The 25756-nt window shown below is 38.6% G+C and overlaps 3 protein-coding genes and 1 long non-coding RNA gene across 6 annotated transcripts in view; 3 read left to right on the top strand and 1 right to left on the bottom strand.

Moving 5' to 3' along the window:
- The window catches only part of CXADR (CXADR Ig-like cell adhesion molecule), a 71152-nt gene extending 67616 nt beyond the window's left edge, over nucleotides 1-3536 (top strand). The window contains exons 8-9 of the mRNA XM_032277147.1: nucleotides 2934-3042; nucleotides 3096-3536. Coding sequence (XP_032133038.1) covers nucleotides 2934-2975 — 42 coding nt within the window. The 3' untranslated portion in view covers nucleotides 2976-3042; nucleotides 3096-3536. The remainder of the gene's footprint in view (nucleotides 1-2933; nucleotides 3043-3095) is intronic.
- On the bottom strand, nucleotides 3428-24311 carry BTG3 (BTG anti-proliferation factor 3). Of its 3 annotated transcripts, none has more exons than XM_032277148.1 (5): nucleotides 24058-24311; nucleotides 20330-20510; nucleotides 16148-16285; nucleotides 8797-9004; nucleotides 3428-4112 (listed from the first exon to the last, which is right to left on the bottom strand). In XM_032277148.1, the coding sequence occupies exons 2-5, from the start codon at nucleotides 20500-20502 to the stop codon at nucleotides 3873-3875; spliced, it is 759 nt and encodes a 252-aa protein (XP_032133039.1). In that variant the 5' UTR covers nucleotides 20503-20510; nucleotides 24058-24311; the 3' UTR covers nucleotides 3428-3872. The 3 variants fall into 3 exon arrangements, with proteins under 3 accessions (XP_032133039.1, XP_032133040.1, XP_032133041.1); XM_032277149.1 differs by having other exon boundaries at nucleotides 24034-24283; XM_032277150.1 differs by lacking the exon at nucleotides 16148-16285 and having other exon boundaries at nucleotides 3431-4112; nucleotides 24058-24290.
- On the top strand, nucleotides 23044-25468 carry LOC116550952 (atherin-like). The gene has a single exon (XM_032277152.1). The coding sequence runs from the start codon at nucleotides 23907-23909 to the stop codon at nucleotides 24573-24575; it is 669 nt and encodes a 222-aa protein (XP_032133043.1). The 5' UTR covers nucleotides 23044-23906; the 3' UTR covers nucleotides 24576-25468.
- Nucleotides 23044-25756, top strand: part of LOC116550953 — a 30182-nt gene continuing 27469 nt past the window's right edge. Inside the window, exon 1 of the long non-coding RNA XR_004268634.1 lies at nucleotides 23044-23720. This is a non-coding gene — a long non-coding RNA (uncharacterized LOC116550953). The remainder of the gene's footprint in view (nucleotides 23721-25756) is intronic.

The following is a 25756-nucleotide window of genomic DNA, read 5'->3' as shown; positions in this document are numbered from 1 at the left end:
TTTTTTTTTTTGAGATGGAGTTTCGCTCTTGTTACCCAGGCTGGAGTGCAATGGCGCGATCTCGGCTCACTGCAACCTCCGCCGCCTGGGTTCAGGCAATTCTCCTGCCTCAGCCTCCTGAGTAGCTGGGATTACAGGCACGCACCACCATGCCCAGCTGATTTTTTGTATTTTTAGTAGAGACGGGGTTTCACCATGTTGACCAGGATGGTCTCGATCTCTTGACCTCGTGATCCACCCGCCTCGGCCTCCCAAAGTGCTGGGATTACAGGCTTGAGCCACCGCGCCCAGCCCATAATTAGTATTTTTAAGTCCGACGAAATTTATGCACAAAGTCTTCCATGATTATGTTTTTTTTTCTAACCACTAGACCACCAGGGACCATGATTATGTTTCTTAACTTTTATGCAAGTTATTTTTGTAGCTAGGCATTTCTTTTGATAGGAGAAACAAATTCAGTACTTTTATTTGTGCTGATTGTGTGCTTTACAGAATAAACACTAAACCACCCTAATTTCAGTGATTTATCTGCTACAAGTCTTAATGGTGAATTTGTTTTTGTTAAGGGTTAAACATGCTTCCACTTTTGTCCTTATATTATCCTTCAAATTATGTGAAAGAACAATGGAATGTGGAAGATGGCCTATTAAATTTGGAAGTGGGTGATGGGTTTCTGCAATGGTCAAAGTGTACATATATTTTGAAATTTATTTATTTTTTGAGATGGAGTATCACCCTTGTTGCCCAGACTGGAGTGCAATAGCACGATCTCAGCTCACCACAACCTCTGCCCCCTGGGTTCAAGCAATTCTCCTGCCTCAGTGTCCTGAGTAGCTGAGATTACAGGCATGTGCCACCATGCTTGGCTAATCTTTTTGTATTTTTAATAGAGACGGGGTTTCTCTATGTTGGTCAGGCTGGTCTTGGAACTCCTGACCCCAGGTCATCTGCCTGCCTCAGCCTCCCAGTGTTGGGATTACAGGTGTGAGCCACCACGTCCAGCAAAGTGTACATATTGTAGAAGAATTGCACGAGGCTTCCTTCTAACTAGTGCTTGCGTGACAACTTCCCAGTACGATCAGTCAACGCCATACAGTGACATATGCAATACAGGGCTATTGTTTCCCTAAGAGCCTCACAATGTTATTGCTTCACCCACTGGAGTACAGATTCCAGACTATATGGAGAAATTTGGCACAAAGTTTACTAATGTTGTACACTGTGTTAAATAACCAAATTGATATAACTGAGTGAAAGTCAACATAAATGCTTTATTATCTCAGCTTGGAACCATAGAAGTTTACTAAAAAGTTAAATACTTTGAGATAAGTATCATACTAAAAAACAGAAATAAGGACTTTAGTATTAATGCGATAGAACTTACAAAAGTTTTTTTCAAACATCCATGTCCAAGTGCAATCTATAAAATTTAGAGCTTTGCGGTTATGCCTACAAATATAAAATAAAATGGAAAATTTAAACAAATTATCTTTATTGTTCAATGACAAACCATTCCTGCTTGAAATAGCCTGATAAGGATTTCAAGCTGAAATTATGTAGCCATGCTTTGTCTTTAGAGCCATCTTGGAGTTGTCTAAGGGAGACAAACTTAAGAGGCAAAGCGCCTAGAGTTATAATTACCACTAAAAAAGGGTTTGGCAAACTTTTGTACCCCATGCTTGCTGGAATTTAATACCCAGTTGCTGAGTAAGTTTTATTTCATTAGCAATGGATGGGAAAAGCCATGAGAGCGTTCTTTTGCTCTAAATACGTTTCAGAACAAGGTGGAGGATGGGTAGTTGAAACACTGGTAGAATGTTCTACAAGTAGTAGTACATCTACCTATATGCAGTCAAATTCAAAACTAGTAGTTTCCCCAACAGGCCCTGTCATTTAGTTGTCACAACTAATGATGATTTTGTAGTAGCGTGGAATGTTCTGGTTACTAAGTATGTGCCAAAAATAACACTCCTTTCTTGACACTATTATGCTCCTGATTTTCCCAACAAGCCTATATAGAATCATCCCTCAGTATCCTTGGAAGATTGGTTCCAGGATCTTCTTGGATACCAAAATCCTCAGATGCTCAAATGCTTTATATAAAATGGTCTTGTATTTGTATATAGCCTATGCACATCCTTTAAATCTAGATTATGATACCTAATGCAATTTAAATGTTATGTAAGTAGTTATATTTTAAAATTTGTATTTTATTTACTTTTATTTTGAATACTTTCCATCCATGTTTGAATATAGAGAAGAAACCTGCAGATGAGGACCAATTTACTTAGAAGCAAAGCAACAAAAAATGCTATCTACTAACTAACTTTATGATAAAAATACTTGAAACTTTCCAACTTTACACCAATCACCTACAAATCTGTCATTATCACCACAAAACTCTCAAGTATCCGTAAGGAAGCAGTGTGATGACTTCGAAAGCAATTTTTTTTCCTTTTTAATAACTTTGGTTAAAAAAAAATTAACTTGATAAAACACATCTCCCTTGTGACAATAAACATGCTCGTTTGAATACGCAGTCATTATAGATTTCAGGAAAAAATGTATAGCTTCACAGTCAAAGAGTACAATAATATTAAAAAGAAAAGTCTTTAAGGTTTAAAAATGAGTTTCTGAAGTTGAGAACACTTTAAAAACTGACTTTACAAAGGTATACTATTGAGGTATACCTAATTTATGATTTGTGCAATTTTGTATTTCAATAGAATTTATATTCCTAAAAAATAACAATAATTTGTGGAATAGCCATGGCCATCCAATGATTTATTAGCAAGTTGTGATTTTTCTGATAAGTCAAACTGTAAATTTAAAGATGAGGATGATGGAAAAGTATTGCTGATCTTAGTTTTTTTAAATTTGCCTTTGGGAAAAAAACAAAACTCTTAAAGGGATATCTTTTTTTCTTTTTGTAGTTCAAGCACCCTTACAAGACTGATGGAATTACAGTTGTATAAATATGACGGACTACTGAAGAATCTGAAGTACTGTACTATTTGACTTTTAGGCCTCTAGTAAAGACTTAAATGTTTTTTGTTTGTTTTTAAAAAAGCACAAGGCACAGAGATTTGAGCAGCTATAAGAACACATCTACTTTATGCAATGGCATTAAACATGGAAGTCAGATGTCTTATCAACCAAATTCTTGGTTTAAAAAACCCTATGTATAGTGACACTGATAGTTAAAAATGTTTTATTGTATTTTCAATAGCTACCACTAACAATTTTTTAACTTTTCATATGCATATTTTGATATGTGGTATTTTAGGGGAAGTATGATTAATAAACAGTTGATTTTTTCAAAGGAAATTCTGAAATTCTTATGTTCTGTTTAATGTTTTGCTATTTGATTAAATACACTGAAAATACCCCGTGTTTTCTCTTTTTTATGCACACAACAGAACATGCATTGTCATGCCTCAAACTACTTTTTATTTGCAACTACATGATTTCACACAATTCTTTTAAACAACGACATAAAATAGATTTCCTTGTGTATAAATAACTTATATACGCTCCATAAAGTAAATGCTCAAAGGTGCTAGAACAGATCGTCCACTTCTACAGTGTTCTCGTATCCAACAGAGTTGATGCACAATATATAAATACTCAAGTCCAATATTAAAAACTTAGGCACTTGACTAACTTTAATAAAGTTTCTCAAACTATATCAATATATCTAAAGTGCATATATTTTTTAAGAAAGATTATTCTCAATAACTTCTATAAAAATAAGTTTGATGGTTTGGTCCATCTAACTTCACTACTATTAGTATGAACTTTTAACTTTGAATGTGTAGTAAGGTTTATTCTTCCTTTTTCTCAACATGACACCAACACAATCAAAAAAGAAGCTAGTGAGGTGCTAACATGTGAGGATTAATCCAGTGATTCCGGTCACAATGCATTCCAGGGGGAGGTACCCATGTCACTGGAATTGGGCGATATGGTTTATTTTTCCTTCCCTGATTTGGATAACCAAATGGAACAGGAGGAGGGTAGTGATTCTGATGGCCATTCCCTCGATACATTCCTGGTTTTTTTCTGGGCAAAGGGTGCCACATTGGAAGAGGTGGAAATATAAGTTCTGAAATCTGTAGGGAAGAGAAAACATTCAGTTAATTCAAAGGAAAAATTCATCATCTATGTTCCAGATTTCTCATTAAAGACAAAGTTACCCACAACCCTAAGGGTACATCTAAGTGACATTCTTGTGGTCAGATCTAAATATATTAAAAACCTCATATGTAATAGAGGTATAATATATAAAATAGGTAACCAATGTTTTCTGAATGCATAAAGCAAGCTCAAACACAGTACTTCCTAAACAACTTCAACCAGAAAAGACCAAAACATGGAACAAATGGAAGCTTGTAAGGACATGTCTTGCTTTAGTCCAGTTGTTTCCACAGCTGGCTAGCCAGAAGTCACTTGGAAGCTTTTAAACACAATCCAGTGGAGACGGAGGCAATTATTCTTGGCAAACTAATGCAGAAACAGAAAATCAGCTATAGCATGTTCTTACTTAGAAGTGGGAGGTAATGATAGGAACGTATGAACACAAGGAAACAACAGACACTGGAGTCTATTTGAGAGGGGAGCATGGGAGAAGGAAAAGAAGCAGAAAAGTTAACTATTGGGTACTGGGCTTCGTAACTGGGTGATGAAATAATATGTACAACAAACCCCTGTGATACATATTTACCTATGTAACAAACCTTCATGTGTACCCCTAAGCCTAAAATAAAAGTTAAAAAAACAAAAATAAAAATGAACACAAAACTTTCAAGCCCTAGCACTGGTCTACTGAACAATAATAAAATCTCAGAACTAGGGACCAGGTATTTTGACTAAGTTCCCCAGGTTCTGATGTAGCCTGTTTAGTATTTGGGAAGTTTTAGATTATCCTATTAATCAGCTGGGCACATCAGGTTCATATTATTTAAAGTGTTCTTCTCAGCAATTTTAGACCTCTCTGCTCAGAATGCTGCACCTTCTTAAATTTCCCATTTCTCTGATCTGTAATCTGCATTTCTAAGCATAGGATTTAAATATATATATATATATATATATATATATATTTCTGTATATCATCGCATTTACATGATAGAAAATTCAAAAGGTACAAAAGGGTATACTGTGGAAAGTTCCTCTGTTTTTACCTGATCCTTTATCTTCTTCATCTTACTCTTCTCAGGGGCAACTGACGGTAAACTTTTTTAAAAAATGTACCTTTAGAGATATTCTATGCACAGCCATACACGTTTTAAAAATATGTATGTATACTGGACTGTATCCTGCTTTTTACATTTGATAGTAATACATTTCAGAAGCACAGCAATACATAAAACCCTTTCTCACTGCACTCCAGTCTGAGCAACAGAGCAAGACTCCGTCTCAAAAAAAAAAAACAAAACCCTTTCTCACTTTCTTCTTTTTCTACAGCTAGATAGTATTGCAATGACTATAAATTACTAAATGGTCTCCTATTAATGTGACATCGAGGCTGCATTCAGTCTTTTACTATTAAAAAAAATGATGCGTAATGTTACTGTTAAAAAAATGATGCGTAATGAATAAAACAATGCTGCAATGAATAACAGCACAGTAAATTCTAATATAAGGCTTTCTAGACATAATTTTGTTTCTTTTGGTAAATATTTAATACTTAGGAGTGGAACTGCTGAGTAACAGAAGAGATACACATTTAACTTTAAAAACTGCCAGTTTTCCAAAGTGGTGGTACCATTTTACAGTGCCACCAACAGTTTATGAATCTAGCTGCTTCATATCCTTGCTAACATTTGATGTTGTCAGACTTTTAAATTGAGCAGTTCTGGAAAAACCAGTGTTTCGTGTGGTTTTAATCTGCATTCCTCTGATGATAAATGAGGCCATTCACATAACTCCTTTTGTAAAGTGTTTATTCACATCTTTTGCTCCCCTGCCATTTTTTTGAGATTACAGTGGCCTATGCCCATTATTTTTCACTGGGTCATTTGCCTTTTACTAGTGATTTGTGGGTGATTTTTAAAAAAGTATATTCTGGAAATAAGTTCTTTATGGATATATGTAATGAGGGTATTTTATTTTGTCCTAGTCTATGGTTTGCCCATTTTCTTAATGGTTTCTTTGATGAGCAAAAAGATGATTAATTTTGATGAAGTCCAGTTTATCAGTTTTTTCCCTTTTAGTACTTTTTGTGATCCTCTAGAAGAAATCTTTGCCTGTCACAAGATAATAAAGATATTTCCCTATGTTTTCTCTTAAAAGTGTCAGAGACTTAGCTTTTATGTCTAGGTACAGGATCCATCTAAAATCAATGTTTTTGTGTATGGTGTCAGCTAAGTTAGGTTTGTGGCTTTTTTTTTCCTACGCAGATCATCCAGTTGTTTCAGCACAAGTTTTTGAAGATTTTTCCCATTGAATTGCTTTGGCACTTTTGTTAAAATGAAAAAAAAAAAAAAAAAAAAAAAAAAAAGACTAATTGTATATATGTGAGTCTACTTTTCTGGACTTTCTATCCTGTGCCATCAATATATTTGTATATTTTTAAACCATTACCACACTGTCTTGATGAATATATAATAGCTTTGAATTAGTATGAGCCCTCTAACTGATCTTCCTTTTTAAAAAATTAGAATAAATTTGTCATTTTCTAGAAAAAGCCTTTTAAGATTTTCACTGATACTGAATTGGATCTACAGATCTATTTCAGGAGAACTGACGCAATATTCACTTTTTAATTTGTGGAGACCCATCTCTTGGGGATTCCAAGGTAGAATTATTTTTGTCCTTATTTGATAATCTTTTTTAAAGCTTGTGGCAATGCCAGGTTCAAGATAAAAACACCAGTTAGAAAGAAAAAAAAATCAAAGTGGGCCATTTGCACTAGCTTTTCACACAAGAATTCACAGTAGTAGTGGTTCTCTATTATAAAATGTTTTGCTAATGAGTATAAATGCCAAGGAGAAATATTTTCCTTAAAAAGCACATAAGAGAACTCAATTTCCATACCTTTTTGTTATCCTAATAGTCTTTCAACATGAGGGAAAATAAATGGAATTGAATTTTAAAAGAAATCCTAAAAATTAAAGGTTTGCTTGTAAAAAATTAACAGCAATCAGCTGTGCACGGTGGCTCACCCTGTAATACCAGCACTTTGGGAGGCTGAGGTGGGCAAATCATCTGATGTCAGGAGTTTGAGACCAGCGTGACCAACATGGAGAAACCCTGTCTCTACTAAAAATACAAAATTAGCCAGGCGTAGTGGTGCATATCTCTAATCACAGCTACTCGGGAGACCAAGGCAGGAGAACTGCTTGAACCCAGGAGGCAGAGGTTGCGGTGAGCTGAGATCCCACCATGCACTCTCGCTTGGGCAACAAGAGTGAAACTCCGTCTCAAAAAAAAAGAAAAAGAAAAAGAAAAAAAATCAAAGCAATCAATTTAATTTGAGACTTACATTCTTGCTTGGCTGAGTAACAACAAATAAAATTCTAAAGTAAACTTGCCACACATTTGAATGAATTCCAGAAAATTCAATAAAGCTAATTTGCAACATATAATCCATCACACTGAGAAAAAAAATGCCTCAAATATTTATGGTAAAAGTTTTAAAAACAATCCTGAAGTACAAATACTATGTTTACTTATTTATATAGGGAATCTCTGGAAGGATACTTAAAAAAAAAAAAAAAAAAAACCTGGTGAAGAATGCCTCTTTGGAAGTGCATAGGACTGCTGGTTGGGAAGAAAGAGGACTTCTCACTATTATACTCTCTTGTGCTGTTTGAAGTTTCATAAAGCCAGGTGCATGTTATTATACATATGCATAGATCCCTAAATTATGATAATCTGAAGATTATCAAGTCTAGGAAGAATCTTCCCCTCAAGTCTAGGAAGAATAATTCAACAACTGAGAAACAAAATGAGAAACCAAAAATTAAGTTACACTGAAATAATGTTCATTATGTAAATGTATGCTGAATTTAAAAGCTTAGCTTCTCATACTAAAAGCTCCAATAGTCTGCTTCATACTCATTAGGTCTAAATTTTCATTTTTAGCTCAACCTTACCATAAACCTAGTATGTTTCATTACATTAAGGCAAATAAAAATAGGTACCTTTAAAAATTAACTCTAAGTACACGTACAGATTAAGGCTCAACTCAAAAGATCTCTTTAAATTGTTCTGACTTTAAAATGTCTTTCCTGTTGAAGAATGCTGTCTGGTAAGTAATTTTTTAAAGTCGACAAAAAGTTCTTTGGTATGTAGATATAAGTAGTAAATAAGCAAATGGATCTGTAAATGCAGACACATTAGCTATTTGACTTTTCAACTAGTAAAGCAAAAAGGGAGACAATGTTTCAGCTTCAGTAATAAATTAATGATAATAGAGTAAATTTAGAGAGATTTCTCTTTAATCATGGAAAGGGAGAGAATAGTAGAAAGTTAAATCCAAAGGTACAAAACAAAGTGCTACATACTTAGTGTGGTAACTTCTGAATAATTTTAAAATATCGGGAATGTTGTACCATCAAAAATTTTCTTTTTGCCATTTTTTTGAAATATATTTATCCCCGTTATTGTATAGTGGAGCTGACCTTTGATAAAATGACTCAGGATGCCTATTTACATGCCAGAGAAACAGCTTTCCCTTAGCATGGGGAAAGGCAAGAACTATTACCCAGAATCTCAAATCAATGCCAAGCAGGACTACCTGAAAGGTCCTGGCAATCCCTGCTCATGCCTTCAAGACAGCTGTTTCATGGTTACCTGGTACACAGGGCTTGCAGCTGCAGTCACCAAATTGGGCTTCACTTCCATTTCCTTACTTGCTTCTTCATCTGAAGAGGAGGATCCTGAATGATAATCAGAGGTAACCTTATCAAAGGCCCTGGTAACTTTCCTGGAGATCTCATCTTTGTTCTCATCTTCATTTTCAAAGCTGGCAACAATGAATGCATTGTTTTTCTCTCCATACCTAAGAATAAAATTAAAAACTTATAAATCTTGAAGTCACATCAGCAAAGCAAATAATGTCCATTAAAACAATTAAACAGATCTGGACATGTCATCAATCCAAGCAAAGAAGGAATCATTGCAGAACTTGACCCTACACATTTAATATGCTAATACAGCTCAATGTGAGCAAGCAAACCACAGTTTTCTACTTCTGGTCTGTTTAAGTATTCATAAAAGTAACTCCATTTTCTTTCCTTAATTACTTTCTTTTCTACTAATTCCTAAAAAAAATATGTTTAAAATATAAAAAAAAAAGTCCATTGTTTTGATTACATTTTTGTATGCATCAATGAAAGTGGTTGTACAATAAAACATTCTGAGGCCAGGCGCGGTGGCTCATGACTGTAATCCCAGCACTTTGGGAGGCCGAGGCAGGTGGATCACGATGTCAGGAGTTCGAGACCAGCCTGACCAACATGATGAAACCCTGTCTCTTTAAAAAACAAACAAACAAAAATTCTGATGTATTTTTTTTTTTTTATTGAGACAGGTTTCATTCTGTTGCCCAGGCTGGAGGTGCAGTGGCATAATTACAGCTCACTGGGCTCAGGTGATCCTCCCACCTGAAGCTTTGCAAGAGGCTAGGATTACAGGAGTTTACCACCATGCCCAGCTAATTTATATATATTTTTAGAGACAAGGTTTCACTATGTTGCTGAGGCTAATCTCAAACACCTAGGTTCAAGAGATCCACCCACCTCAGCCTCCCAAAGTGCTGGGATCACAGGCATACACCACCACTACACCCAGATTTTTTTTTTTTTTTTTTTAGACAGAGTTTTGCTCTGTTGCCCAGGCTGGAGTGCAATGTCACAATCTCGGCTCAATGCAACCTCCACCTCCCGGGTTCAAGTGATTCTCCTGCCTTACCCTCCCAAGTAGCTGGGATTACAACAGGTGCCTGCCACTATGTCCAGATAATTTTTGTATTTTTGGTAAAGATGAGGTTTCCCCATGTTGGCCAGGCTGGTCTTGAACTCCTGACCTCAGGTGATCCACCCACCTCAGCCTCCCAAAGTGCTGGGATTACAGGCATGACCCACTGCGCTGAGCCCCAGCTGTATTTTTAAATGTTATGTATATCCTAATGATTCAAGTCAGAGATCAACTAGAAATTTCCTATAATATTGACTTTAACCCTAATTAAAAGGGGCCTGCGTTTCTCATATTTATACTCACAAAAATGAGAACTGAGGCAGTTATTGAGATTAAAGAAAAAAGATTGTTGTTAATCTTTTCATAAACCTCTTTGTATAAAGAAGTTTTGGTTAAATTATATTGCTTACTTCGGAGCTTCCTAGGATAACTGCTCACCTCTCACAATTTTTTTTTTTTTTTTGAGACGGAGTTTCGCTCTTGTTACCCAGGCTGGAGTGCAATGGCGCGATCTCGGCTCACCGCAACCTCCGCCTCCCGGGTTCAGGCAATTCTCCTGCCTCAGCCTCCTGAGTAGCTGGGATTACAGGCACACGCCACCATGCCCAGCTAATTTTTTGTATTTTTAGTAGAGACGGGGTTTCACCATGTTGACCAGGATGGTCTCGATCTCTTGACCTCGTGATCCACCCGCCTCGGCCTCCCACAGTGCTGGGATTACAGGCTTGAGCCACCGTGCCCGGCATCTCTCACAATTTTTTTTTAAGGTAAGATGAAAAGTCTTGTTATTCTTCCAAAACATTTTTGAAGGCTTGATTAAAAAAAAAAAAAAAAAAAAAAAAGTTGTCAAAATATGCAACCTACACTGCTGATTACTTAAAAGAAAAAAAAGAAAAATTCTGAAATGAAGGAAAATAGTGTAATAAGCAGTAAAACCAAGAGTTTTTATTCACTGGACAAAGGAGAAATCCACAAATCTATTTAAATAGATTGCACAATGTAAACACTATGAAACAATTTTTAGTGTCAGGACAAAAGATATTGTTAAGCAGTTCTTACAAAACACATAAAGTTAGAAATGCAATTAAAGTGATTCTAAGTTTGAAAAAAGATAAAAACAAGTAACTCAAAGTAGAAATAATGTCAAGCTTTTGATTCAATAAAAATAGCTGATGTTAATTCATTTCAAGATAGTACTTGTCTCAAATTATTTCTGAATCAGAATGGTTATCTATGATAAACTAAAAGGCTTAACTGTTATAAAGTCTTTGAAAATGTATGTAAGGCTGGGTGCAGTGGCTCATGCCTGTAATCCCAGTACTTTGGGAGGCCTTGGTGGGCAGGCTGCTTGAGCCCAGAAGTTTGTGACCAGTCTGCGCAACGTGGCAAGACCCTGCTAAAAAGAAAAGAAAATGTGGAAATCAAGTCTCAGATGACAGATAGATGAGTTCTACGTAGCTATGCTGTCTTCTATTCCCATAGGCCAAATCAAACTATACATACTACTTCGATATAGTACATAGCTTCCCTTTTCTACTTTTTTTTTTTTTTTTTTTGGAAACAACAGTTTCACTGTCGCCCAGGCTGGAGTGCAGTGGCATGATCTTGGCTCACTGCAACCTCCGCCTCCTGGGTTCAAGCGATTCTCCTTCCCCAGCCTCCTGAGTAGCTGGGACTACAGGTGTGTGCCACCATGCACACCCAGCTAATTTTTGTATTTTTAGTAGAGAAGGGGTTTTACCATGTTGGTCAAGCTGGTCCCGAACCCCTGACCTCGTGATCCGCCCACCTCAGCCTCCCAAAGTGCTGGGATTACAGGCGTGAGCCAACACACCCAGCCTTCTATTCTTTTTTGGCTTACCTGATTAAAGTTGCTACAAGTTGGTAGAAAGGGCATTAGACTAGTTTCTCATTCTGCCTCTGCCACTAACTAGCTCTGTTCACCAGAGGCAAGTCACTTAATTTGCCTAGACCTTAGTTTCCTATATGCTGGATGAGGAAGCTGGAGCTGGCTAGATAGTGGTTGATCTACGGCTGGTGACTCTTCATAGTATAAAATGCCTAAACAGAAACTGGACATGGTAGCTTACACCTGTAATACCAGTACTTTAGGAGGCCGAGGAAAGAGGATTGCTTGAGCCCAAGAGTTCATGATTACAGTGAGCTATGATCATGCCACTGCATTCTAGCCTGGACAACACAGCAAGACCCTATCTCTAAAACAAAACAAACAAAAGAAAAAAATACCAACAAAAAACATATTCAATTCCTAAACAACTGGGTGAATTCCTCACAACATAAGATTTGTGTTCTCTAATTTCAAGTTTACTTAGCATAAGGTTTTAGCAATACACATTTACTCAATGTCCTCTTCATGGTTGAAAGACTCAACAAATTTTAAGATAATCAAGAGTTAATTCATGTGTTAATGACAGTAATATAGCAATGGCTTAGGCCTATCTTCAGTTTTGCCCATTAGTGGAATCGAAATTCAAAAACACAAAGGCAAGATATTTCAGAAAAATTCCTGCCTTTGTAGAAATAGAAACCTCAATCAAGGGCAAATGTCTAATGATTGAAGATTAGCTTTATTTTTTATTTATTTATTTTTTTTTGAGACGGAGTTTCGCTCTTGTTACCCAGGCTGGAGTGCAATGGCGCGATCTCGGCTCACTGCAACCTCCGCCTCCTGGGTTCAGGCAATTCTCCTGCCTCAGCCTCCCGAGTAGCTGGGACTACAGGCGTGCGCCACCATGCCCAGCTAATTTTTGTATTTTAAGTAGAGACGGGGTTTCACCATGTTGACCAGGATGGTCTCGATCTCTTGACCTCGTGATCCACCCGCCTCGGCCTCCCAAAGTGCTGGGATTACAGGCGTGAGCCACCACGCCCGGCCCGAAGATTAGCTTTATTAACTCAAGATTTCTTTGACACCCATTTAGGTTCTTCATTTTTCCCTTTGCAGTATTTTGGTATGAGGGCTTTCTTCATGTAAGAGAAGCTGCTGACTATACTACTGTAACATTATAATGGGCAGTCAATCCCTTAGGAGAATTAGTAACAGCTGGGCAACTTTTAAACTTTCCATTTTTCAATGATCACTGGTAAAACATCAAGGCTAATTTAGTTATTCTGAAACAATCAATAGTATCTAACACTCTGTATTGGGAAAAAAAAGTTATATGTTGAGTAGATAATGAAGCTGCCATTTATTCTCAGAACTTCTCATGATAGGAAAGATTTATTTTCCATTCTAAGTGATAACCTTTCTAACTATTTGCCGCACTCTGTACTCTTGCAACATTTTACTCTGTCAGAGTAAGTGAAGACTAAGAAGAATGCTGAGTGCATATCAACTTTTTTTTTTTACAATCTTAGTCTCCAGTATATCAATGAGTTATTTTTAAAGATTCTCAGATATTTGATCAATTGTATACTTGCTAGATCAGCTTTGTTTTAATTGTCAAAATATCTACCTTTCCAGATTTTTTTTTTTTTTTTTTTTTGAGACGGAGTTTCGCTCTTGTTACCCAGGCTGGAGTGCAATGGCGCGATCTCGGCTCACCGCAACCTCCGCCTCCTGGGTTCAGGCAATTCTCCTGCCTCAGCCTCCTGAGTAGCTGGGATTACAGGCATGTGCCACCATGCCCAGCTGATTTTTTGTATTTTTAGTAGAGACGGGGTTTCACCATGTTGACGAGGATGGTCTCGATCTCTTGACCTCGTGATCCACCCGCCTCGGCCTCCCAAAGTGCTGGGATTACAGGCGTGAGCCACCGCGCCCGGCCTATCTTTCCAGTTTCAATGGAAAAAGCACTTCTCAATGTCTCTTTTTCTTCTGTTAGCTTTTATCTACCACCTCTACTCAACTGCTAATACCTCTTTTTGGGGTTCTGTTACTGAATGAACACCTTACATTCTGCAGGTGATTACCATTAGCTGGAAAAAAATCACATCAGAGTCAAGTTTTGGCAAAATTTTACATGTAAAATTATTAGAAGCCTACTGAATGAAAAGGGTTTCTTAAATTAATAAGGTGAAAACAAGTAGTAGTTTTTCCTACCAGGGATCATCAAGTAATGAAATGTCTACTGAAGTAGAATGTCTGTATAACTAATTTTTTTTTTCATTTTAAAAAGACGTGTCCAAATAACTAAAATATTTATGTTCAGGTGCTGAGACTTATTTTAAGCATTTTAAATACAAAGGTCCAAAATGTTTATATAATTACGTAACTTGGTAAACATCCGTGGACATAAAAACATTTCCCTGATGGTTCAGGATCATTATATCAAACATAAACTATTTGACTGTGGTAACATACTCGTGCTGATATTGTAGCTTGTTCACTCTCGCCTCTACGTCAGACCATATGACATTTTTTGGTGGCATCTGACTGATCAACCGTCTTTCCAATGTTGCTTCTCACTTTTTATGGGCTGAGAAACTACACGACTAAAAGAACTTTGTGTTATGTAAGAGCCAACTAGGATCTAAGTGCAGGTCAAAAAGTAAGCAATTCAATATAGTAGCTTTTTGACAGCTATTTCTTATAAATGGAGGTCTCTGCACAGGTTCAGTGGCCAAAGTTTTCCAAGTCTGAGACTAGCCTAAGGCAAATTCTTTATTAGTCCCAGAATCTAAAAATGTTTATTTTCTCAGACCTAAATTTGAGATAGCTTGCTCTCCTTTTCTACCCAAGAAATTAGTACTGGGGCATCTTTATTATAAACCTCTACCACCTACACCTGGTTTCCCCAAACAATAAACTTATACCAACCACTGGCAAATCAGGTAATAACCTCAAGCGGTGGTCCTGACAAAATTTAATGCAGAATAAACATGTAATTCAGCTCTCCTGTCTTCACCTCCACATTCATTGATGGAAATCAGGTCAGTCTGTGACCACCTTGGAAGCATATAGTTAGCGTTCCTTCAAAAAGTGCCTTTACTACAAGAGGCCAAGTGGTCAGGTGAATTGTACCTCAAAACCAAAGAGAAACACCCTAAAGGTACAGCCACAAGAAAATTCTTGCAGGAGTTTCATGACTGTTCATCTTGTTCCTGCTACCTAGAACATCCTTCCCAACTTGTCACCTGGTCAACCATGGCTCATCCTTCCCCTCTCAGCTCAAGTAACACCTACTCAGTAGTCTCCTGACTCCTCAGCAGATGCGGTAACTTTCTACTTTGTGCAACCTATCACAGCATTTTGTACACATTTCCATTATGGCATAATCAGATGATGATGTAATTTGCTTATTTTCTTCTCCTTAATTTCAAACTGAACTACCTAAAAGCAGAATGTTGCTTTCAGTTTTGAAACCCTACAACTAAGAGTGCCTGGTCCACAAAGAATGGTTTCTGAGTGAGTGGAGTTCAAAAAGATTTCATATTTAGCACTGATCTTTCACAACTTTATTCATTAGGATATGAGAAAAGTCACTTCCATTATGAAAATAAAACCCAGGTATCACTCAGTCACTTATATAATCAAAAAGGAGGAGGCCAGGTGCAGTGGCTCACATTCTGTAATCCCAGCACTTTGGGAGGCTGAGGAGGATGGATCACCTGAGGTCAGGAGTTTGATACCAGCCTGGCCAACATGGTGAAACCCTGTCTCTACTAAAAATACAAAAACATTAGTTGGGTGTGGTGACAGGCACCTGTAATTCCAGCTACTTGGGAGGCTGAAGCCGGAGAATCACCCAAACCTGGTGGGCAGCAGAGGTTGCAGTGAGCTGAGATGGCACCATTGCTCTCCAGCATGGGCGAAAAGGGTAAAACTCTGTCTCAAAAAAAAAAAAAAAAAAGAGAGAGAGAGGGAGGAGAATAAATAGAAACAACTCAATTATTATTATCCAGCAGTATTATTTGGGATTAGCTTCTTAATTTGAACATAAACAGACAAGTACACTGCCAATTAAAGATAATAATAGACACCTAGCAGAATCTAGGTGTCTATTTCTTGGTCTACAATAAACTTCTTGGCAAAGCACTACTAGAAAAACTCCACCTAATCAGTTTCTTTTTTCAGCTCTAAAGCAGGAATGTAACTAGTCCTTCACCATCACCTCCAGAAAAGTATTTGATAACATTTACATCTGAGAAAGTTAAACTACCAGCTCCTGGCCATAAAGACACACAGGCAGGCTGTACATGACAGAATGCCATAAAATTAGTTCCAGTATGATAATCAGTTCAGCCTCCAGACTCGAGAACTCACCGGCAGCACACCTCACATGGGTCCACCCAGAGAGTGAGCTCCTTTGGCAAGCCCAGGTCACTATACAAGATGCAGCTGTTTTCACAGGCTTTCAGGACATCGGGATCAACTCTCTGAAATTTATTGACACGAATACATCTACAACAAAGTGGAGTTACATTAATGCATTTAAATAAATTTAATGATAAACATCATAATATCTATTCAAAGTTGCCAAGGTTTGAGTAATAAAATAGTAATAAAAAATACCCTGGTAGCGAAGTTAGGAGTTTATCTATCCTAAATAGATAATAAATGTGAACTCTAGGCATAGAGGCAGCATCAAGACTACTCTGTCTGGTGAAAAAAAAAGATGGCACCTAGGTGAGCCCTAGGAAATTACTAGTACTGGGTCTACCTCAGTCTACCCAAAGACTTGACCACCCATGTACATTAAATGAGAAAGGAGTAGGAAATTTTAGAACTCTGAAGGTAAAAGTTTCTAGAGGCCATGTTCCAATACAAAAAAAATCTCTAACAAAAGGCCTCATCTATGTTTCAAACAATATTTGGGAATGCTTATGACAAATTTTGATCTGTCATCAACTTGCCTTTGTATCTCAGATAATAAAGTGTTAAAAGGGCACCTTTGTTTTACCTATAATTGTTCTATAAATACAGAATAAGTGAAGGACACAGATTCATTCATATCATATACTTATGATTAAAATACCTAACTAATATGTTACTGGCTTATTTCATTCAACTTCTATTTACCCAAGGATTTTTAAATAGTTCTCAAAATTAAATGAGGAAAATGTCTAAACCAATAGGGCCTCTGTCCCCTCTTTTTTTAACCTGTGAAATACCACATCTACCTAATGGAATATTTAAAGGTGGCTATTAGAGTACATACAAAAACGTGCATTCTGTTAAATGTTAAATAAGCATTCTGATTAAGTAGGGCAACAGGACCTAGGAAGGAAAAGTATTACTACCTACAACAAATAATTAATCAAGAGAACTTGGGTTTCAGCACTAATCCTAGTATTTATTGGGTGAGCTTAGTTAAGTCACTGTAACCTCTTCCTCAGACCTGAAGCTATAAAACATGGAAATACAAGTTAATTGTTGATAAATAGTAATTATGCCATAAAATACAATGACATAAAGAGCAATGTGCTATTTAAAGTTTTTGTAAAAGTTAAATTATTAGTTGTTTTTAATTTTTATTTAAAAAATGAAAAAGTTCTCAATAGGTAATAGCTAGGAGTGTTTCTATGTAATAATATTAACAATAAGAACCCTTTTTGAAAGTTTATTATGCAATAGGCAATTTCCTAAATGCTTTGCATGTATTAACTCTTAATTCTTATGATCATCCTGTGAGTTACATACTTTTTTCCACAACGTAAAGAAAAAAGGAGGCAGAGAGAGTTTGAGTAACTTCCCCAAGATTACACAGCTAATAAGTGATGGATCTAGGGTTCCAATCCAGGCCACTAGACTCCAAAGAGCATGTTATTTCCTTAATACTCAATCCTGTTTATACGTACCTATTTTAGCATCACCATTAACAATATAGCAAAGGCAAAGTGAGAAAAATTGTTTTCTAGTATGTAAAATACTGCTTGGTCCTTTTAAAAAACAGTCCTATGCTATAGATTCTAATATTGTATAGGGTAATTCAAAAGATCCCACGTGTCCTGGGACCAAAAGCAGTTAAGGATATAAAAAGATATATCTTAGATGTATGTGTTTTTTTAATCTACAATGAAGGTGATGCAGGCTCTAGGCTTAAAAATTATATATAAATATAGATGCTTAAACAGACTATGCTTCAACAAAATCTGCAAACCTTATATATTTTACTGTTTTTTTTCACTCTATATACTGACTACTTATCCATTAGCTACTCTTCAAAAACAAAATTTTAGAAGTTGCATTAAAATATTCTATCATTTAATGTTGTCAGTTCTTTCCAATTTTTGCAACTGCAAAGTATAAGAAACATCCATATTCATACATATTTGTCTGCATTTCCAATTATACTTGTAGAATAGATTCTTAGGAGGTTTACTGTTCAAAAGGTATGAATATTTTTACAGATCTTGATAATATTGCCAAATTGCTCTTCACAAGTATCATTTTATATTGTAGAAAAACAATTTCAACTTATAAACATTTTGTAAGCGAAAGAACACTTCACCTACTCTATGGACTGACGAGTTTCCACCTATTCTATGGACTGAAGTCTCTACTAACTCCGGTTAATCTTACATTCTATTCATTTTTATAATAGTAACAACCCACTATTAAGTCTTAAGAGTTTTCTACTTCAAATACAGCTTTAAAATGACTCAGTAATGATAATTCTGATCACATGCCAATTTAATCTTGTTTCACTATTTTTCTCAAGTTTTCAGAATTAATGGAAATGAAACTATATACTGTCTGACCTTTAAGTATTTACTTGACAGTGCCTCCTTTTTCAGTAATAGTATGGTAGCTTGGCACTTCCAAAAAGCCTTCATCCAATGTCAATTAAATCAGAGTAAAAAGCCTCAACAGTTCTAACTTACGAAAGCTGTTCACTCGATCAGAAATGAAATTATGCAGAAAAAATTAAGAGAATCAAGTAATAAGATAAAAAATGACTTGAGCCTGTGTTAGCATGCGCATTTCTATTTTAATTCACCACATTTTCCAATTTACTGGAAACCTCTTTGGATTAAAAATGAAAAGGAAAATATACTATCTTGATTCTCTTGTCAATAGAACACAAGCTCACCTGACTTTCAGTACATGAGAAATTAGCAAATAGTATGTTTTCCTCCTTTCTAGACTCCTTGAATGTCCTGTACTTGCAAGAGCTCAGTGTCATAAAGGAAGCCCTTCTTACATCAAAGCACAGAGTGTTGACTTGTGAAAGAAACTTTGAGGACAACAATATATACAAATAAAAGAGAATTTCTGTAGTTATCACTATAGTCACTGTTCTACTTTTATTTCTTAAGGCCACATCCACAAATGGGACAATGTTTGACAGCTGGGTTTAGCAGAACAGTCTCAACTGAGGTTCCTGAGCAGTCACATAAATACTAGAGTAAGCATGCCAGGGCATGTTTTATAGGGGTCTGCTCTTCTTCACTTTAGGCTATAAATGTACCTTATAAAGCAGAGTACAAAAGACAGCTGCAAGTGAGAAGTATCCTCCTTCTCAGTGCCAAAACAGTGGTAGCACTGTGGTATGCAGAAAGCCCATGAAAACATGGGGTCATTTAGACCTGAGTTCAAATCCCAGAACCTTGGCCAGGCACTGTGGCTCACACCTGTAATCCTAACGCTCTGGGAGGCAAAGGCAGAAGATGACATGAGGTTGGGAATTTGAGACCCACCTGGATAATATAGGGAGACCCCATCTCTACAAAAAAAAAAAAAAAAAAAAAAGTCTTTTTTTTGTTTAAATTAGCCAGGTATGTTAGCACATGTCTACAATCCTAGCTACTTGGGAGTTTGAGGCAGTAGGATTGCTTGAACCCAGGAGTTTAAGGCTGCAGTAAGCTATGGTTATACCACTGCCCTGTACCCTGAGTGACTGAGCAAAAACAATACAAAAAACAAAAAATGAAAAAAACAAATTCCAGAGCCAGTATTTACTAGTTGTGGACCACACGTGAGTTACATTCATCTACACAGTTACTCTGATTTCTACTGCAAATATACAAATGAGATTATTCTTGTATTAAGAACATATCAGGTGTCTAATAACCTTGGTTCCCTTTGTCCATAAAACTTTTTTTTTTTCCCCCAAAAAACATATAACATGTAATTTACTTTTAGACGCAAGATTCTCTTCTTTCACCTCCTACCATGACCATTAATGGGTTATTAGGGGTCCTCTAGAATTGTGAAAATCCCTAAGTACCTGCGATAAACAGAAACGCACTGTTGGGAGCCAGGCTATAACCACAAAAACTAACTTCTATGACCCCACAGCACTGGCCTCCTGTGTCCAGACAGTGGGACTACACCAACAAATACTTATGTTTTAAAACGAGTAAGGAGAAAATATACACCCCAGAGTTCTATATTTTGCTGATAAAACACTTGTAGGCATGGTCTGCACACCCTTCAGTCATTTGGCCTTGAACACACCTCGGGGGTTGATCAGCCTCTGCTCAGTCCAATCTAATCCTTTACCTGTAGGCCTGTCCTTTTGATGGTTTTTCTGGATACCAGTGATTTTTATATTTTTCTTGAAGTATTAGAGTCAATTTCTCAGCAAACCTCTCAACTGCCTCTTTTTTCAACTTATCGTGTTTTCGAACTAGCCTTGTGAAAAAGAAGACAACAGCAGCAATTTCGTTCTTCATTTTTTCTCCTGCGAAGATAAAACATGTTTTCTCAAAAAAACAAAATATAAAAACTGGGAAGATGAAGCTCTGTAAGATATACCTCCTTTACAGTTCTCCCTTTCCTCCTTCCAATTTTATCTGGTATTTCTTTGGCTCATATCTGGGGTAGAGAACAATCTACTTATCTTTATGCCATAAAGGCCTTATTATAAAACACTACTTTAAAATCTTATTGCTCGGCTTCATGAAGAAGTTCAGTAAAGAGAGCACATTGCTCCTGTTGGCTAAAATAAAACCAGAGCTATCAGTAAAAGAAAAGCACTATAATAATTGATACTATGACATAGTTTTTACTGTGTGTGTCAATATTTAGCTGCAATACATTTAATTCTGTGAAATGATTTGAACTTTAAGACATAAAAAAGTTTACTTTAAAATCTAGTACCGTAGAGACATTTTATAACAGAAAAGTTTGGCAGTTCCTAAAAAGGTTAAACATAGAGTTATCATATGACCTGGCCAACTCTACTTCTAGCTATTTGCCCAAGAGAAATGAAAACGTATGTCCACACCAAAACCTTGTATAGGAATGCCCATAGCAGTATTCATAATAGCTAAAAAATAAAAACAATCAACATGTTGACCAACTATGGAATGGACAAATACTGTGGTATACACATGTAGTGGAATATTATTCAGCAATGAAAAGGAATGACTGCTAATACAAGCTACAATATGGGTGAATCTTGAATACAGAAATACCCATAGCAGTATTCATAATCGCTAAAAAGGAAAAACAGTATATCTAACAACGAAGGAATGGACAAATACTGTGGTATATACATGTAATGGAATATTATTCAACAGTCAAAAGGAATGAGTACTAATACAAGCTACAACATGGGTGAACCTTGAATACATCACACTAAGGTAAAGAAGCCAGTCAAAAATGACCACATATTGTATGATTCCACTGATATGAAACATCCAGAATAAGCAAATCTATATAGACAGAAAACAGATTAGTGGCCTAGTGGGAAATGGGAAGCCGAGAAAGGGAGTATTGCTAGTAAGTACAGGGTTACTTTTTGGGGTGATTAAAAAATATACTAAATTTTACTATAGTGATGATTGTACAACTTTGTGAATATACCAAAACCATTGAATTGTACGTATTAAATGGGTGAATTGTATGGTATATAAATCTCAGAGCTGTTATACATAAAAAATTACAGCATTGAGTTTCTGTAAGTACTCTTTCAGGAAGAGAGATACATTTATCCAGAAGTTAAGAGACACAAAAAATGGTGGCTCTATTAGGACATATTTAAGAGAATAGAAATTCAGGGTCACCCACAGAAAAATAAACTAAAAGAAATAATCAGAGATTTAGCTGCATGTTGGATTGCCTCAAATGACTTTAAAAATGGCATATCTGATTTATCATTGATTAATCCTTAAAGGCAAACCCTTGTCCTAAGATTGTTTTGATGTATGTTCTGTCTTTACTCAGTGAGCTCATTCATCTGGCTGCTGTAACTTCGGAGTTATTAAGATGCTGCATTTAGTAAGCAACATCACTTTTGGGAGCCAGTTACGTATTAAAGACATACAGCCTCTGCTATGTTTAGCATAAAAATTGACTAACCTAGCAATAGTTTGTGTTCCCACATTTCCAAAAAAATAAAGCTGATTGTTAGCTTTCTTTTCTCGAACTGCTCTTTAAGTCTCGCTTCAGAATGTGACTCCTTTATTCAAAGTGCAAATTCAAACAAGTAACCTCACTGTTAAATAAATTCTACACAGTTATCTGAGGTCTGCTGGCAGCCACAGAGAGCCTGATCCTGGAAAGGAAGGCACTCAAATCTTTCTCCCAGAACCCTAGAATACCAAATTCACCTACAATTCACCTTCCAAGCACTGGGCGTGGGTCCACACAGGAGTGTGCGAATACACGTAACCCCAGTCCATCACGCCTGCTGCACAGCTTCCCCCTGAAAAATGTGAGCCATTTCCACTTTATAAAGGTACATTTATATTACACCACGATATAATGGGGGAAAAAAACAAGGCAATTTAACATAGGGGTTGGGAAGAAAGTTTTGCTGATGGAACTACATTAGCCTCCACTCCAGCAAAGCAAACATGGAACCACACTAAAGAAATTTACTGAATCTTTAGATCATTCTCCTCATTCATTACTTTTGCCAACTATGTGCCACAAATCTGAGTTTTGTATCTGTTTGCTCTGCTTCATATCAAATAAATAAATAAATAGGAAGGAAGGAAAGAACCACTTAGTGGTTGTTTTTGGTTGTAACACAAGATGACTCATATGGACTTTGTTTTCCCCGTTTGAAGAAATGATGGCCGGAACAGCTAAAAAATAAGCCCACTCCCACCAGTATTCTACGAATACCAAAAGGTCAAAGAGGGAGAGTTACAGTCAGGGACAGGACCACTAGAGTCAAGCAGGGCCAACAAGACCCCAGGCATCTTGAGTAAGTAGGCGTCCTCCACCCACACTCAGAGCAAAAGGCTCCCATTTTAAATATCGCACGGTGACGTCATCCTGGGACCTCGTCACCGCGGCGGCCGCTCCTCAAGTTCTACTTTGTTCCACAAGGCTCCTCTGCTCACGGCTGCGTGGACAAAACCCAAAGGGAACCTAGCTCGGCCTGGCAGGAGTTTATAACTTTGTACTTTTCCCTCCCTTGTAACGAAAACCTCATCACAATTGTTTCTAGGAACACATTTTTCTCCTGATAGACGTTCCCAAGGTGGAGGGCGCGACAAGGCTGGCCCGTGGGGCTGAGGAGCCCCTGCCGGCCTCAGTGGCGCCACAAAGCGGGCTCTAAACCATTAAGCGGGGAAATAATTTTCCAAGAGACCAGGAGTTGGACTTTTTGAAGCCATCGAAAACCGCCGCTAGGCACTCCCGCTGGGGTTTTGAGAGAGGTAGGTGAGGAGGCATCAGACATCTCCACACACACTTGAAAGAACGGCCTTGAGCTGCGCCCAACTTCTGCAATCCCGGTTTTCCCCAAGTTCAAGGGGAAGGGCCCTGGCGCCCAATGCCCGGCCTCCCCGACAACATCCTCGCCAGGGTGCCCCTGCCCCGCCGGCCCAAGAGTCCGCTGTCCCCGGCAGGCGGCCCTGGGTTCGAGGACCCGGCTTCCTAGAGGAGTGACTCTCCAAACAAGCGGGGCTCCAGAAAACCCACCGACGCGAAGGGGGTGGGTAGAGGGTGGGAAGCCGCGGGGCTGCTGCCCAGCCCGAGGGGGAAGGTAACGCACTGTGGAAACGTGGCAGCAGCCCTGAGGCGGCGTCTTTTTCCTCAGGCGCCCGCCGAGGGTCCCGCGGAAACCCTCGCGGGCCGCCCTCGCCGACCCCAACCCTGCCCTGGCGCCGAGCCGGAGCCCATGCAGTCTGGTTCCATCCCCCGCCCCTCCCCTGTCCCCGGTGCGCCGCCCGCCAGCGAGCCTTCGACGTGGCCGCAGGGGCGCCGGGACCACCCTCCCCCGATACCCACTGCCCCGCCATGTCTACCTTCTCCCGGCCCGGTCTCCTCACCGCCGCTGCTGTCGCCGCCGCCGCTCTCCGGCCAGAGATTCGGCGGCCCAGACCTTGTCCTGGCCGGGAACCGAGGGCTCCGCCTCAACGGGCCCGCGCTCGGCAACAGGGAGCGGAGCGAGCTCAGTCCGGCGCGTGCGACTCCCGCGTCGTCGGGCAGCCGAGCGCGCGCTGAGAGGACTGGCGGGCGAGCGAGCGCGCACTCGGGAGAGCGCAGCCCCAAAGCGGCGCGCAGGGGTCTTGCGGCCCGGAAGAGGGGAGGGGCGATGACCCGGGAAAGGGTTGGCGCCGCGCGGGATCCGCTCGCGCGCCTGAGGGGCGGTGCCGTGGGCGGGGCTTCGCCTCAAGGCCACCCCCAAGCCCCGGGCCTCACCGCGCGGGCGAAGACACACCCTCGCCCTGCGGAGAGCCAGGCTCGGACCCTCCTGTGCGACGGCGCGGCGCATAGCACCGCGGGGTTCCCTCCCTGGCGAAGAGCCGCGCTGAGGATCTGTGGGACCCCCGCCCGGCTGCCCTAGGTGCGTCAGCGCCTTCGGGGGTCGCTCGGGCTCCGTCCTTTCGGCTGTCTCGGCCTTTGTTTCCCCCTCAGGTCTCTCCACGCTGCACTTGACACCCTCAGGGCGAGATGGCAAGTTCTAGAACCAGCTCTCTAGACCCAGGGCTTCATGGGGGACACAGACTCGACGGGAAGGGGAACTTTGCATTTATGAACAGATCCTCATCCTTCTTGCTGCAGCTAATTACAGGCTCGTTAACCGTGCAGCTGCCCTGCTGTATTTTAGGCGGTTGTTGGCACTCCTAGTTGCGCCCTTCCCTGGCCCCTCACAGCAGGAGCTGCCTTCTGCGGACCGTTGTGTGCCGCCCTGGCACTCTCTCCTGTGTTTTGCACAAAGGAGAGGCTCCAGGGATGTTGGCCAAAGGAATGAAGCCTTGAGAGTCCAGGCTTTCTATTTCTGAGACACTTCTACTCAAGGACTTCCCAGATGCAAAGTTTAATCTTTGAGCAAATACAACTATGGAGAGGGAACATTAACTTTCTGCAGAAAAGAAGGAACACCTTTTTCAACCTTTTATATTGAATTAGCACCATGGTCTTAGTTTTGTGAAAGCACTTTAGTACATCAAACTGGCTGGAGGAATACAAGATATTCCTACCTTTTAATTATTATTATTAAAAGAGGGCTAAAACATGTTGTAAATTACTTAAGAACTGAATGTTCAAGTTATACAGTATATCGGCCAGATTTCTTACTGCCCTCTAGGCCTGGGAGCATGTTTTCAGCTCAGTTTTATGAATGTTTTAAATTCTTATTACTGATGTTTGTTATTATAGCCCATTAGCAGTTCAAAATAATTTTTTTAGCAGTAATAAATATGCCATCCCCAAAACAGTACAATAAACTTTATTTGTTAAAAAAAAATACTGTTCTAGAACTAAGCCTATTTACTGGTACATTTAAAGAGAATATTTACACCTTGGAGTCTTCTAGGAGGTGTGAAGGTGTTTTTATTTTAAAATCGTAACAATCTGATGAGGTTATTTTTACAAATCAAGGCCTTTAATTCTGCAGTTTCGTAAAATAGCTAGGTAACCACCCACATTACTCAAAATTCATCCAGAAATTTCTGTAGTTTGTGATTAGTATTTTGTGTAGTATTTATAAATCTATGATCCACATTTTCCAGTCTTAAAGTAGTG

This window comes from Sapajus apella, unplaced genomic scaffold (genome assembly GCF_009761245.1).
Source record: "Sapajus apella isolate SASKATOON/1434 unplaced genomic scaffold, GSC_monkey_1.0 scaffold8, whole genome shotgun sequence".
In the NCBI taxonomy this organism is placed as follows: domain Eukaryota; kingdom Metazoa; phylum Chordata; class Mammalia; order Primates; family Cebidae; genus Sapajus; species Sapajus apella.
The sequence above is the reverse complement of the archived record's forward strand: the minus strand, read 5'-3'. Positions and strand labels throughout refer to the sequence as shown.